Source organism: Haematobia irritans, chromosome 1 (assembly GCF_050003625.1).
Source record: "Haematobia irritans isolate KBUSLIRL chromosome 1, ASM5000362v1, whole genome shotgun sequence".
NCBI classification, from domain to species: domain Eukaryota; kingdom Metazoa; phylum Arthropoda; class Insecta; order Diptera; family Muscidae; genus Haematobia; species Haematobia irritans.
Window position 1 is genome coordinate 253,112,966 of NC_134397.1, and position 14,867 is coordinate 253,127,832.

A 14,867-nucleotide genomic window follows, 5' to 3' on the forward strand; every position below is an offset into this window, starting at 1 on the left:
TTTAATTATATTAAGATGAGTCAGGGGAGCCACACTGGTGCAATGGTTAGCATGCCCGCCTTGCATACACAGGTTCGTGGGTTCAAACCCAGTTTCGACCAAACACCAACAAGTTTTTCAGTGGTGGATTATCCCACCTCAGTAATCTGAGGTGGGATAATCTGAGGGTTTCAAAGCTTCTCTAAGTGCAATGTGGAACGCCGTTCGGAATCGGCTATTAAAAATAAGTCCCTGGTCATTATCGTAGTACCCCCGCGAATGATTTAGTACCTTTTATGTAGAATTGAGTCGTTGCTAATAGTCTTTCACAAACTTGGCAAAACAGACAAGTTCATGCGGGAAGAAAATATCGATTTTATAAAAGCCACATTCAAAAACACGATTTTATTGAATTTCAAGAATATTTTAGTCAAAAAAAGCACGCGTTTCCATATTTCGCTTCCACACGAACATTTTCTAGATGATAAGTTATCGATCGCTTGCTAAAATAATGCGAACCAAAACTACAAAAAATATTATTTTGCAAAAATTTATTTGTCAAAATTTTATTTCTACAGAAAATTTTGTCAAAATTTTATTTACATAGAAAATTTTAATAAAAAAGTTTCTATATACAATTTTATTTTTAAAGAAAATTTTGTCAACATTTTATTTCTAAAGAAAATTTTTTTAAAAATTTTATTTTTAAAGAAAATTTTATAAAAATTTTGTATCTATAGAAAATTTTATCAAAATTTTATTTCTATAGAAAATTTTGTCAAACTTTTATATCTACAGCAAATTTTGTCAAAATTTTATTTCTATAGAAAATTTTGTCAAAATTTTATTTCTATAGAAAATTTTATTTCTATAGAAAATTTTATCAAAATTTTATTTCTATAGAAAATTTTGTCTAAGTTTTATTTCTATAGAAAATTTTGTCAACATTTAATTTCTATATATAATTTTAACAAAATTTTATTTATATACAATATTTTATCAAAATTTTATTTCTATAGAAAATTTTGTCAAAATTTTATTTTATTATTTGTCAACATTTTATTTCTATAGAAAATTTTGTCAAAATTTTATTTCTATAGAAAATTTTATCAAAATTTCTATGGAATATTTTGTCAAAATTTTATTTCTATAGAAAATGTTGTCAAAATTTTATTTCTATAGAAAATTTTATCAAAATTTTTTCTTTTGGAAAGTTTTGCCAACATTTTATTTTATTATTTGTCAATATTTTATTTCTATAGAAAATTTTGCCAAAATTTTATTTCCATCGAAAATTTTAATTGAACATTTTCTATAGAAAATTTCTAAATAATATTTTATTAAAATTTTACTTTTAAAGAAAATTTTGTTAAAATTTTGTTATTTAAAAAAAAATTGTCAAAATTGTATTTTTAAAAAAGTTTTGTCAAAATTTTATTTGTAAAGAAAATTTTGTCAAAATTTAATTTCTATGGAATGTTTTGTCAACATTTTTTTTCGTTAGAAAATTTTGTCAAAATTATAATTTCTGTAGAAATTTTGTCAAAATTTTACTTCTATAGAACATTTTGTGAAAATTGTACTTCTATAAAAAATTCTGTGAAAATTTTATTTTTATAGAACATTTTTCTATAGAACATTTAAATAAATAAAATATTTTTTAATATTTTATTTCTACAGAAAATTTTGTCAACCTTTTTTTTCAAAATTTTTTTCTATAGAAAATTTTGTCAAATTTTTATTCTTATAGAAAATTTTGTCAAAATTGTATATCTATAGAAAATTTTGTCAAAATTTTATTTCTATACAAAATTTTAATAGAAATTTTTCTATAGAAAATTTTGTCAAATTTTTATTCTTATAGAAAATTTTGTCAACATTTTATATCTATAGAAAATTTTGTCAAAATTTTATTTCTATACAAATTTTGTAAAATTTTTATTCTTATAGAAAATTTTGTCAAAATTTTATATCTATAGATTTTTGTCAAAATTTTATTTCTATAGAAAATTTTGTCAAATTTTTATTCTTATAGAAAATTTTGTCAAATTTTTATTCTTATAGAAAATTTTGTCAAAATTGTATATCTATAGAAAATTTTGTCAAAATTTTATTTCTATACAAAATTTTAATAGAAATTTTTCTATAGAAAACTTTGTCAAATTTTTATTCTTATAGAAAATTTTGTCAAAATTTTATTTCTATAGCAAATATAGAAAATTTTATTTCTATAGAAAATTTTATCAAAATTTTATTTCTACAGAAAATTTTGTCAAAATTTTATTTCTATAGAAAATTTTATCAAAATTTCTATGGAATATTTTGTCAAAATTTTATTTCTATAGAAAATGTTGTCAAAATTTTATTTCTATAGAAAATTTTATCAAAATTTTTATCTTTTGGAAAGTTTTATCAAAATTTTATTTTATTATTTGTCTATATTTTATTTGTATAGAAAATTTTGCCAAAATTTTATTTCCATCGAAAATTTTAATTGAACATTTTCTATAGAAAATTTCTATATATTTTTCGATAAAATATATTTTCAATAACAATTGTGATTTTTGTGAACATTAAATGTAATTTAATTTTTGTATTTTATGTAGATACAAAATCCCAGAAGATGGTTAGTGGCACTAACCGAAATATTGGAAATAAATATTAAAACAAATCAATAATCGATTGTTTCTATGACCTCAAGCCGAACAAAATTAATAATCAAAATTTTATTTCTATAGAAAATTTTGCAAAATTTTATTTCTATAGAAAATTTTATTTCTATAGAAAATTTTATCGAAATCTTATTTCTATTGAAAATTTTCTCAAAATTTTATTTTTATGGAATATTTTGTAAAAATTTTATTTTATTATTTGTCAACATTTTTTTCTATAGAAAATTTTGCCAAAATTTTATTTCCATCGACAATTTTAATAGAAAATTTTCTATAGAAAATTTGTATATAAAGTTTTATCAAAATATTATTTTTAAAGAAAATTTTGTTAAAATTTTATTTTTAAAAAATATTTTGTGCAATTTTATTTCTATGCCATGCCATAAAGCCATGCATTGACTAAACTACAAGTGTAGCTTAACCAACAGAGGAAAAGTATGCTTGTCAAATTTATTTGGGCAAAGCCCTATAGACTGCAAGATGGTTGGATGTACAGCTATTTCGGAATTACCACATTCCTCATCAGCATCCTCTACTTGCAGCAAAACTATCAACCAATTATCAGAATAAATTCGGGTAATTCACTCAACCCAAAGTGAACTACACTTGAACCTTCCGAAAAAGGGTTTCGATAGTCGGCTACTGCCTAAAACAAATTTGCAAGCATATCTCTTTTCCTTTGCCAAACTCAAATCATCGATTTGAATGTAAATGGCTGGGTTTGTTTTTTATTTATATAGAAAATTTTGTCAACATTTTATTTCTATAGAAAATTTTATCGAAGTCTTATTTCTATAGAAAATTTTTTTATTTTATTTCTATAGAAAAATTTGTCAAAGTTTTATTTTTATAGAAAATTTTGACAAAATTTTATATCTATAGAAAATTTTATCAAAATTTTATTTCTATGGAATATTTTGACAAAAAAAAAATTTATTTTCTTTAAAATTCAGTCTAAAGAAGCTCTTGACAATAATCTTCAAATGGAATTTTTGTTGAAATTTAGTGAAAAGTACTTTTTCGCCCAAAAATGTACCTTTTTAGTACATTCATAAAAATTGTATTTGCCATCCCTGGTCCCTTGTCATTGAGCATAACATAAGTGAGGCTAAATGAGGCTGAAATATCGGGCTGCCACTATACCTAACCTAACCTGAGTCCTGTCCCCCAGCCAGATCTACACTAAACGCTATGGAAATTCTCTCTAGCCACAAAACAATCCTTATATTAATATTTCAAAAATGTCTCAATTTCAACTATTATTAAAATAAACAATTTAATCATTATTTGTATACATAAATATCAATATTTGGACTAATTTATTTATATTCTAGATACCAACAAAAGCGCATTATTCATTTTTTTTTTCATAAAACACTTCACTTAATTTTGAAAGTTTATTTACCAATATTGAATATTATTTGTTGTTATCTGTATCACAAGTACTGAATATACATGACAAATTGTAGACATTTCTCTAGTTATACAATTTTTTTAATGACAAATATTCCTTAAATCTTGAACTTGACAAATATAAATTGATCACCAAATATGTGCTATTCATTCACAAGTGTTGCTCATCGATTATGTTCGACTAAGCCTCGCGATAATATCCTATCCGGTATGAGTAGCTCCAAGTCTTACCCACCATTTCCTTTTGATGACTTCACAGATTTGTAGATACTTATTTCGGAATAATTTCCTTGATGTGTCAAGTGTACTCGTATATATTGTGCGTTCAACACTTGAAAGATAGGGCCGATATTAATAACAAGTTCATATCTATCATTTACGTCATATTCACTTGTTTTGTATTTTTGGGAAACAAGTGTAATTGTCCCATACCACTTGTGAGAGACACGTATAAGAAGCTTATCACTTAGTAATATTTTTTGTATATGAGTCAATTTGAAAAGTGGCTTATTTTCAATGGGCTTCAATTTTTAGTTTTTGTTTTAGAAATATAGATACTTTTATTATATAGGGAAATTTTTAAGAAATTTGAAAAAAATAACATCAGTCGCATACATATTATATCTCACCTTAAAATCGAATTAATAGCTAATTGCTTTAATGTGGGGAGAGAATATATAAATTTGGTTTTAATACATGAACTATAGGCCCTGTCTGTGAAAATTCGATTTTATCTCCTGTTCTTTTAATTAAATTTTCATTTTTTTCATATTTTTAATGGGTAATTTTAATTTTTTTTGTTTCAAATAGGTTAAAACCAGAGTACGAATTAATAACATGGTACATTTTATTTAAATTTTGTCAAAAAAATACTGAAACCATTCTCGACAAATTTCAAATTTTTGAAAATATTAAAAAATTATATTATTAATTAAAAATCGTAAAAAATTATACAAATTATTTTTTTTTGTTTTGCAAAATATCACACAATTTTTTAATTCACATCCAAAACACTGAAACCGGATCACACCTTATGAAGTGATGCACATTCTGTGCAAAGGTTGTTGAAAGGGTGGACATCCAACCTATGATAAGCCCATGTTAATCTCATCTCTTCTGCGCCAATTTAGCACCACTTCTGGATCCAAAATGAACATTTTCACTACTTTTTTGAGCCACGCTTTTTACTGGGGTTTAAATATAATTTCGAGCACATGGCCACCACCACCATTTTCGGTTCAAGTGTGGTTCACTTTGGGTTTGGTGAGCTACCAGAATTTGTTCTGATAATAGGTTGATAGTTTTGCTGCAAGTAGAGAATGCTGATGAGGAATGTGGTAATTCCGAAACGTGCGTCCACCCAACCATCCTGCAGTCTATAGGCCTTTGTCCAAGTAAATTTGACAAACATTTTTTTCATCTGTTGGTTAAGCTACTCTTGTAATTTAGTCAACACAATGGTTTTAAAGCTGAGATCAAACTTCAATTTTATTTCCATCGCTAGATGAAAAAAGTAACAAAAAATTTTTAAAGTAATAGTTATATTTTTTTGAAAGTATTTTAGTATATTTTGTGAAACATCAAGTTTAAATAGCTTTTTATTAAATATTTGAAGAAAACCAAATAGTTTATAATAATTTTGATGTGCAAAAAATGTGTCTATCAGAAATGTTCATTTTAATTAAATAAAAGACGTGGCAAATTATGAAATGAAAAAAAAATATTTCGAACAAAAAAATTTGGAAGTTGTTCTAAAGGCACAATTTTAAAGGATATTCCAAAAATGTCCTCCCAAAGGTATTCTTTATTTTAACTACATAGGAAGTTCTTTTGATTCAATTTTCATTTTTTTTCATATTTTTAATGGGTGATTTTATTTTTTTTGTTGTTGCAAATAACATTTTTTTGTCATAATTCGTTTTTATTATTCAACATAGTTCCCTTCAAGAGCGATACAACGATTATAACGACCCTCAATTTGTTGATACCATTTTGGTAGTACTACTTCGGTTTTACCTCAAAATAGGCCTCAGTTTCGGCGATCACCTCTTCATTGCAGCCAAATTTTTTCCCTGTGAGCATCCTTTTTAGGTCTGAGAACAAGAAAAAGTCGCTGGGATCCAGATCTGGAGAATACGGTTGGTGGGGTAGCAATTCGAAGCCCAATTCATGAATTTTTGCCATCATTCTCAATGACTTGTGGCACGGTGCGTTGTCTTTGTGGAACAACACTTTTTTCTTCTTCATAGGGGACCGTTTTGCCGCGATTTCGATCTTCAAACGCTCCAATAACGCCATATAATAGTCACTGTTGTGGGGTTTTCCCTTCACAAGATAATCGATAAAAATTATTCCATGCTCATCCCAAAAAACAGAGGCCATTACTTTGCCAGCGGACTTTTGAGTCTTTCCACGCTTCGGAGACGGTTCACCGGTCGCTGTCCACTCAGCCGACTGTCGATTGGACTCAGGAGTGTAGTGATGGAGCCATGTTTCATCCATTGTCACATATCGACGGAAAAACTCGGGTGTATTACGAGTTAACAGCTGCAAACACCGCTCAGAATCATCAACACGTTGTTGTTTTTGGTCAAATGTGAGCTCGTGCGGCACCCATTTTGCACAGAGCTTCCGCATATCCAAATATTGATGAATGATATGACCAACACATTCCTTTGCTATCTTTAAGGCCTCTGCTATCTCGATCAACTTCATTTTACGGTCATTCCAAATTCATTTTGTGGATTTTTTTATGTTTTCATAGGTAACCACCTCTTTCGGGCGTCCACTACGTTCACCGTCCTCCGTGGTCATTTCACCACGCTTGAATTTTGCATACCAATCAATTATTGTTGATTTCCCTGGGGCAGAGTCCGGAAACTCATTATCAAGCCAAGTTTTTGCTTCCACCGTATGTTTTCCCTTCAGAAAACAATATTTTATCAAAACACGAAATTCCTTTTTTTCCATTTTTTTCACAATAACAAAAGTTGCTTCACAAAAGACGCTCTATCTCACAAACTAATTGACTTACAGACGTCAAATTTTGACACGAATCATTTGAAGGTTGATACTATATAAAAATAATATGCATTTAATACTAGCGACGCCATCTATGTGTCAGACCGGGGACTTATCAGCCAATCTGTTAGATGAGCCATGGGTGTCAAACTAGGTTTGACAGTTCCGAAGATTAAGAATAAACGAGAAAAATAAGAGCACGCTTACAATCTCTTTCGTTTTCCTTTTTGTAGTTTGCCAATTTTACCCAAAATTAGAACGTTTATGATGCAACAGAGAATTTATAAATAAATTAATATATTAAAAGTTCATATTTGAACAAAAAATTGTGATCAAAACCGCGAAAATACGAAATTTAATTTTGAGCAGCATTGCTCTTTACGAACAACACAAAAGCAAATGCACGAAAATTAATGTTTGGGACTGACTCTTTACGAAAAAATCAAAACGAAATGTCAGAAAATTAATTTTTGGAACTGACACATTTTTTTTAAGAGAATAGTGGATCATCTATGTATTATAAGGTCTATGGTTTAAGGGATCAATAACATATTTACCGATTATTTAGTCATCAACGAATTGTCGTATCGATTGGACACACTGTAAGATTATTTACAAACACAGATATTCCGTCCGGAATAACTTATAGTCTGTAAGACGCATTAGTTATTAACCGATCTCCCTGCAATGTATTCTTCTAAAGCACCTGCAAATAATCATCGAAAAAGTCTCCAGTAAAATTTCAACACCCGTTACAGTCGACTCCGCTTTAGCGCAATGCGCTTTACTGAAAAACCTCGGATAACTGAAATCGATCGCATTCCCCAGTTGTTTTTTCTGTCCATTTCATTTAAATTACTCCGCTTTAGTGAAACTCCGCTTAACTGAAAAAATCGGATTACTGAAAAGTTTTTTGTGTTCAAATGAGTTTCGTCACATTAGTATGACTTCGCTTTACTGAAAATGCCACATTCTCGCTATTGAGAGAGAGTACATTTTCTTCTCCGTATTGAGAACGCTTTATTTCAAGTGAAGATGGCACTTTCAAAACAGTTTAAATCACTCTGTAAATAAAATCAACTGAAAGGTAAAATTGTAGATGGCACACACACGGAATCAAACACCTTGTTTTTATTATTTTATGTACATAGCATTGGTCATAAGTTCGGTTAACTGAAATTGAGTGGATTTTTTTCCAGTTATACGGAGTCCGCTTTACTGAAACTTTTTCAGTTATCCGAAGTTCGCATTACTGGAAGTTTTTTTCAGTTATCCGTAGTCCGCTTTAGCAAAAACTTCGGATAACTGAAATTAAATGGCTGCATTTTTAACGTTTCAGTAAAGCGGAGTCGACTGTAGTTGAATTATTGAATACTTTTCTTTGTTGAGACGGCAAACAATTACAAACATTCACAATTTAAGCTACAACTTTTTGACTTTTAGCAGACAATATTTGCTATTTCAGCTAGCAGAGACTAATTATCCATTGATTTCTTGCTGTTTTCTTTTATTAATTAATAGTATTAGTTTACACTTCTCAATCTACCTTCGTATCGATTACAATTTATGGCACTCATCGAGTAACAATTTTAAAATCCCTCCTTCGTAATTTATACACGAACATGTATTGAAGTTAGTACATTGTCTCGGTAGAAATATAAAAATATGGAAGCGGTAAATGCTTAGATCTCCATGGAAAGTTCATTGTTTTTCATTTCATAAATTACAGAATGATTGAAGGACAATTTTAAGGCAATGATTATTTTTTGATACGATAACAAAAAGTCATAAGATTTATTCGCTTTCTTTTTGCATAGTTAAAATGTTCCCAGGTATAATGGCAAATTGTAATTTAATTGTTATTATTTATATCAATTTTCATACATACAAAAATATATTATTTTATTGTTCTTTATTTATTTATATATTTTTACCTGATAACAAATGCTACGAGGAGATTTTAATGTCTTTCCATGTCAAGTGACAGGTATTAACATTTCAATTTGTTCATAATTTAAGCCATTTTTAAAAATGATTTACTATAATTATTGTTTTGAAAAGTTAATTCATTGTTTGCTCCATGTTTTGGCAACAAGTAAAGGAGTTTGGTATACGATCTCAACATGCGATAATTATTGTTTGTATTGCAATGGCGGGTGGGCGGAGGGAGGGTGGTGAGAGAACAAACCACAGTACCTTCTAAATTCACGACTGCCACCACGAGATTCGAAGTAATTATTTCATATTCATTTGCAAACCTTTTTCGATGGTGGTAGTTAGTGGTGGTGTGACGGGCTTTCGGTGCTTTGTTTCTCTACTAATTTTGTTGTATTTTGTCTAATCATGGCGACAAGTTTTAGCCGGTTATTTATTTTAAATGTTCAAATATATATATTTGAAGGTATACCTGCCATATATTTCTTACCTGTGCACATACATTTTCATGTACATATCTAATTATCACGTGAATTTATAAAGTACACATATCCATCGTAACACTTTTATTCTACTTCCTTCGTGTATTGCGCCAATTTTTTTTGTTTTCTTTTAAAATGTCGCAGCAAATACTCAGTCACTTGGCAAATATTAGCTTAGAATTCCTTTAGAATTAGATTTCAAAATAAACCTGCCGTTGCAGATATCTTTATCATTGCGTTTGTTGTTGGTGTTGTTGTTTCACATAAAGTCACAAAATCTGATATGGCAACACTTTGATTTAGTTTTTCCCGCATTGGTACATCAGTGATGAGAAAAATTGCAATGTGCAAAAATTTAACATTAGGTCTGTTTTGTTTTAGCACTGGATGCAGCATTTGTATGGATTATCCAGAACATCGTTGCACTGGTGTTCTATCCAGAACATCTCATCAGTGCATCAGATAAAGTGACGTTTTTTAGATTCACAATAGTACTTGTTTTCTGTGATTGTTTTTAAGCAGCTGATGACAGTGTTGCATATTTTTGGAGATGTCCTGGATAAACGAGTAGTCTGTTTTCTTTTAGTCGGTGACTGCTTAGGGTATCCAGTGCTAATGGAAAACAGCCCCAATGATCAAACCGACAAAATAATATTTTCGATTTTTCATCTTTTTTAATACATATATAAAACAGCTGATCCCCTACAAAAATTTTACAACCCGTTGGTCTATCCTTCGATTAAGTATTAATCGGAGAATGAGAAACTGGCCATAAGAGTTTGACAAAATTTTCTATAAAAATAAAATTTGAACAAAATTGTCTATAGAAACAAAATTTTCAATAGAAATACAATTTTGACAAACTCTTCTAGAAATAAAATTTTAACAATTTTTTTTATAGATATAAAATTTTGACAAAATTGTCTATATAATAAAATTTTGACAAAATTAATCTATATGGCTTTGCCCAAATAAAGCATACTTTTCCTCTGTTGGTTAAGCTACACTTGTAGTTTAGTCAATGCATGGTTTTGAACTGAAATCAAAAACGACGAAATAAAATTTTGACAAAAAAATTTCCTCTTCAATTTCAATTTCCTCCTTATTCCTCTCCAACTAAGAGGTACTTCACAAATTTTCTATAGAAATAAAATTTTGACAAATTTTTCTATAGAAATGAAATGTTGACAAAACTTTCTATAGAAATAAAATTTGGACAAAATTGTCTATAGAAATAAAATTTTGACAAAATTTTCTATAGAAATAAAATTTTGAAAAATATCTGATATATCTTCTTAATAGTCGGGGTTTCCTTCCTGACGCAATAACTCCAGAATGCACGAACCGATTTCCACGGTTTTGCATTCGTTGGAAAGGTCTCGGGCTCCGTGAGGTTTTTAACAAAGAAAAATCAAGAAAAGTTTTAACAAAAAATCGGGAAAATATTTTTTTAATATACAGCGCCATCTCTGATGCAACTCCAGAACGCACGAACCGCTTTCCACGGTTTTGTGTTCGTTGTAAAGATCTCGGACTCTGTGAGATTTATAGATATAGAAAATTCAAGAAAAGTTTTAACGGAAAAGCGGGAATTTTCTTTACATACAGCGCATGTTACAAAAAATTATAATTTGAACTCATCGCAGTTGCTTTTGTTATACAATAATTTTATTTTTTCATATGAAAAATGTTCGGAGAACGTAGAGAGTTATCATGTGGTGAAAATAGCGTACCTCATTTTTTAATATCTGGTGGGGGCGGGGGACAACTACCTTGCTAGACTTTATCTAAATAGGGCCAAAGTTCTCCGATTTGGGTGAAATTTCATGGAAGCTTAGGGGTGAGGTCTAGACAAAGACCCCTTACTTTATTTTTCGATAGTTGGAGGTGGACCACCCCTTTTGTTTAAAATACAGTAAAAAAACAAAAATTCTCTGTTTTACTTGAGATTTACAGAGAACTACTTTACTTTTCGACATTTGGCCGAGGAGGGGGCCTCCCCTTCGTCCGACTTTTTTTTTAAGTACAGTGAAAAAAACTAAAATTAGTCGACTTACTGAAACTTTACGGAGAACTTGGGGGAGATTATGAAATTTGTATGAGGTATATGATTTTTTAATATTTGGTCGGGAAAAAATAAAAAGGCACAGGGAGATCTCATTTCTCTTCAAGTACATACCGTGAAACAATTAAACTTTTTATTTTAGCGTTTCCTTTTTTGAATAATTGGACGCTGATAACTTCTCTCTTATCACTGAATGCTGCCCGATACTATGTTAAGCTCAATGACAAGGGACTTCCTTTTTATAGCCGAATCCGAACGGCCCTCCACATTGCAGTGAAACCACTTGGGGAAGCTTTGAAACACTCAGAAATGGCACCAGCATTATCCACCGCTGAAAAACTTGATGGTGTTTGGTCGAGACTGGGTTCGAACCTACGACCCTGTGTATACAAAACGGGCATGCTAACCACTGCACCACGGTGGCACCCCTTGATTCGGGAAGTCCGAGTTGAGTTCTTTATTGGTTTATAAAAATAAATTATTTTTATAAACGATATTTAAATAGCCAATAAAATTCGATGATTTTCAACGCAAAAACTGTATTTTAACATATTTTGTAATAAATTTCTAGCGAAAAATACATGCTACCTAAAAAATTAAATTTTTTTAATTCTATGTTGATTCTTTGACCACAGTGCAATATTGTACTTAATATCTAAAAACGGTCATTTATATACCAAGTAGAAAATTTCTCATCTCTGTGATTTGTCAGTGTGGCAACACTTTTCTCTCATCTCTCAACTGTCAAACGTCATTCAGTTGCTGCTGGCAGCGATGGCACGGATGAACAATAACATTTGACGTTTTCTTTCCATGGGTTTTGTTATGGTTTCGGAGTATCTCTAAATTTCACGATACAGATACAATTAAACAATAAAACTATTGTAAATATTTAAAGATATGAACAAATTTACATATTTGTTTCCCGTTTACACAATATTATATTTTGTAAAAGTGTTGCAGTGATTTGGAGCAACGAGAGTGAATGTATTGAAAGCTCCCCTTCAAAGTACATAGATTTTTTTCTGTGGTATTTTGAGAAAGTGTATTAGCTGTTTGCTGCTTTGTGTAAAAGGTAGGTTGGTGTGGAAGGAAGGTACATGAACATGAACATGAACAAGTTTGTTAGCGGTGGATGGTTGGGGACAAGTGAATAATATGTAAAATTGTTATATTCAAATACTTTCATAAATAATTGTATTACGAATTATTTATGTGCATCGATGACCAGAAAAAAACTAAAAATTCGCTATTAGTTGTTCATTGTCTTAAGGGTTGTAGTAGCCCCAAGCTCTTCATATGGGTCCATAAAAATTTGGCAATAGTTACAATAGTTGTTTCGTTTAATTGCGCATTCCATGACGTCACACTCGTAAAACTACATAATGGGACAAATTGTGGTGGTTGCGCTTAAATCCAACAACAATAAAAACATTAACAATTACGAGTATTTTTTTAATATTTATGCTTATTTTATCTGTACTTGTGCAATTATTCATTGTGTTTGAAATTTTTTACTGACAGTTTCATTTTTTTTTTTTCTTTACAGTTCCATGAAATTGTTCCCGATATGGATGATGATTTTGTGTTCAATGAGAAACAATCAATACGCGATTCTTCTCGTTCTTTGAAGAAATACGGCAGTACTTGCTGCAATCAAAATATCCGCAACAATGAGACACTTGTCCGTCATGATATTGAAAAGACCGACACATTGCAGGGCATTGCTCTGAAATATGGATGCACTGTGAGTAAATTTTCATGTTTTCATTTGATCCCTTGCATTGACCAATTAAAATTGTAGTTTATTTTCTTTGTGAGATAAGAGTTACTAACATTACAAGATTGTGTTCGTTGCTTGATCTTTGTATTGTATTGGGTTTCCCAAGAATGATGAATGGGATACCGTCTAGTTTTATAGTATTATTAAGTGTCATTGTCATTCCCGGTCAATGATTTTTTTATATGAAATATTCATAAAATGAATGTCATACATCATTATGTGAAATACTGATAATACCAAGTATGGTTTATTAAGATGATGAAAAATGGCAGGAAATGTACCGTAAGAAAAATTTCAAAATTTCCACACATAATTTTTTGTGATAAGTTCAAAATATGCCTAAATCCCCCTTATTCGAGATTGCAAATTAGTCTATTCACACAAGATGAACAATTCAAATATAAGCGCGGATAACGAATGTAGTAAATTAAGCACAACCTTTGAACTCGATCTAAATAGAGACCCCGTAACAATCCCCAATTGTTGTCGACGTGAAAGAGATTAAATTTTGATAGATAGAGGAGAGACCTCAATCACAACTAATTCCGCCGGATGATTAGCATAATTGCAAATTTTATGAATTACAAAAAGAATCAAGATTTTAATAATCCATGAATATAAATTCAATGCCAAGAGGAAATTGCCAACTGTGGTGTTTAAGAATCACATTAGAAATGGCCTCATTGGCTTTATATTACGAAATAAATGGAAACTGAAAATAGAAATAGAAATAAGTGTCCTTAATATGGTGTAATTCGGTCCACTTTTTGATATAGCCCCCATATAGCCCAATCTCTTAATTGGACTAATAGGCATCTCAATTTTTGTCCGATTTGTCTGAAATTCAAAATCTAAAAGTATTTTGAGTCTATACAACTACGTCGAATATGGTGTGTATCGGTCCATATTTTGATATACCCCCCATATAGACCGATCTCACAATTCGAATTGTTGGGCTTCTAGACACCGCAATTTTTATCCAATTTACCTGAAATTCAATATTTTTAGGTATTTTGGGTTCATAAGTAGGCGTGGCGAATATTGTGTGATTCGGTCCACATTTGGGTCTGCAAAATTTGAAATAAAAACTAATTGGATCAATTAATTTCGTGAGTGGAAACAACAAATATTTTTTTCTGTGTAGTAAGCCACACATGGAATACATGAGGCTAGCAGTCCAGTCTGGAGTAGAGAATGAATCCGCCTAGTCGCACAGAAAATTTTTTTCCGTCGCAAAAATCGATGGACAATCTACGTCACGGTCTGTTATGTCGACTCATCTCGACTGAAATGTAGCCGCCATTTAAAGCTGAGTACTATGTTCAACCAGCTGGTTTTCACGGTTACTTTTTTTTAAATTCATTAATTTAGATATATAACATTATTTGCAATCAATTTCTTGAATCTTTTCCATCCACTATTTGGCAAGACTTGATCATAATATAATCATTTTCATAAATATATTTGTACTTTTAATTTAGTGTTTTGGTGAAAAACCCGAACATAGTACTCACCTT

At 30.0% G+C, this 14,867-nt stretch overlaps 1 protein-coding gene across 3 annotated transcripts in view; it reads left to right on the forward strand.

Moving 5' to 3' along the window:
- The window catches only part of red (LysM peptidoglycan-binding domain-containing protein red), a 49,813-nt gene that overhangs the window by 25,636 nt on the left and 9,310 nt on the right, over positions 1–14,867 (forward strand). The window contains exons 1-3 of one of the 3 annotated variants that reach the window (XM_075289588.1): positions 12,433–12,451; positions 12,523–12,642; positions 13,117–13,314. In XM_075289588.1, the coding sequence (XP_075145703.1) occupies positions 13,138–13,314 (177 nt within the window). In that variant the 5' untranslated portion in view covers positions 12,433–12,451; positions 12,523–12,642; positions 13,117–13,137. Of the gene's footprint in view, positions 1–12,432; positions 12,452–12,522; positions 12,643–12,876; positions 13,015–13,116; positions 13,315–14,867 lie in introns of those variants that run through there. The other 2 variants (XM_075289598.1, XM_075289579.1) reach the window with 2 other exon arrangements.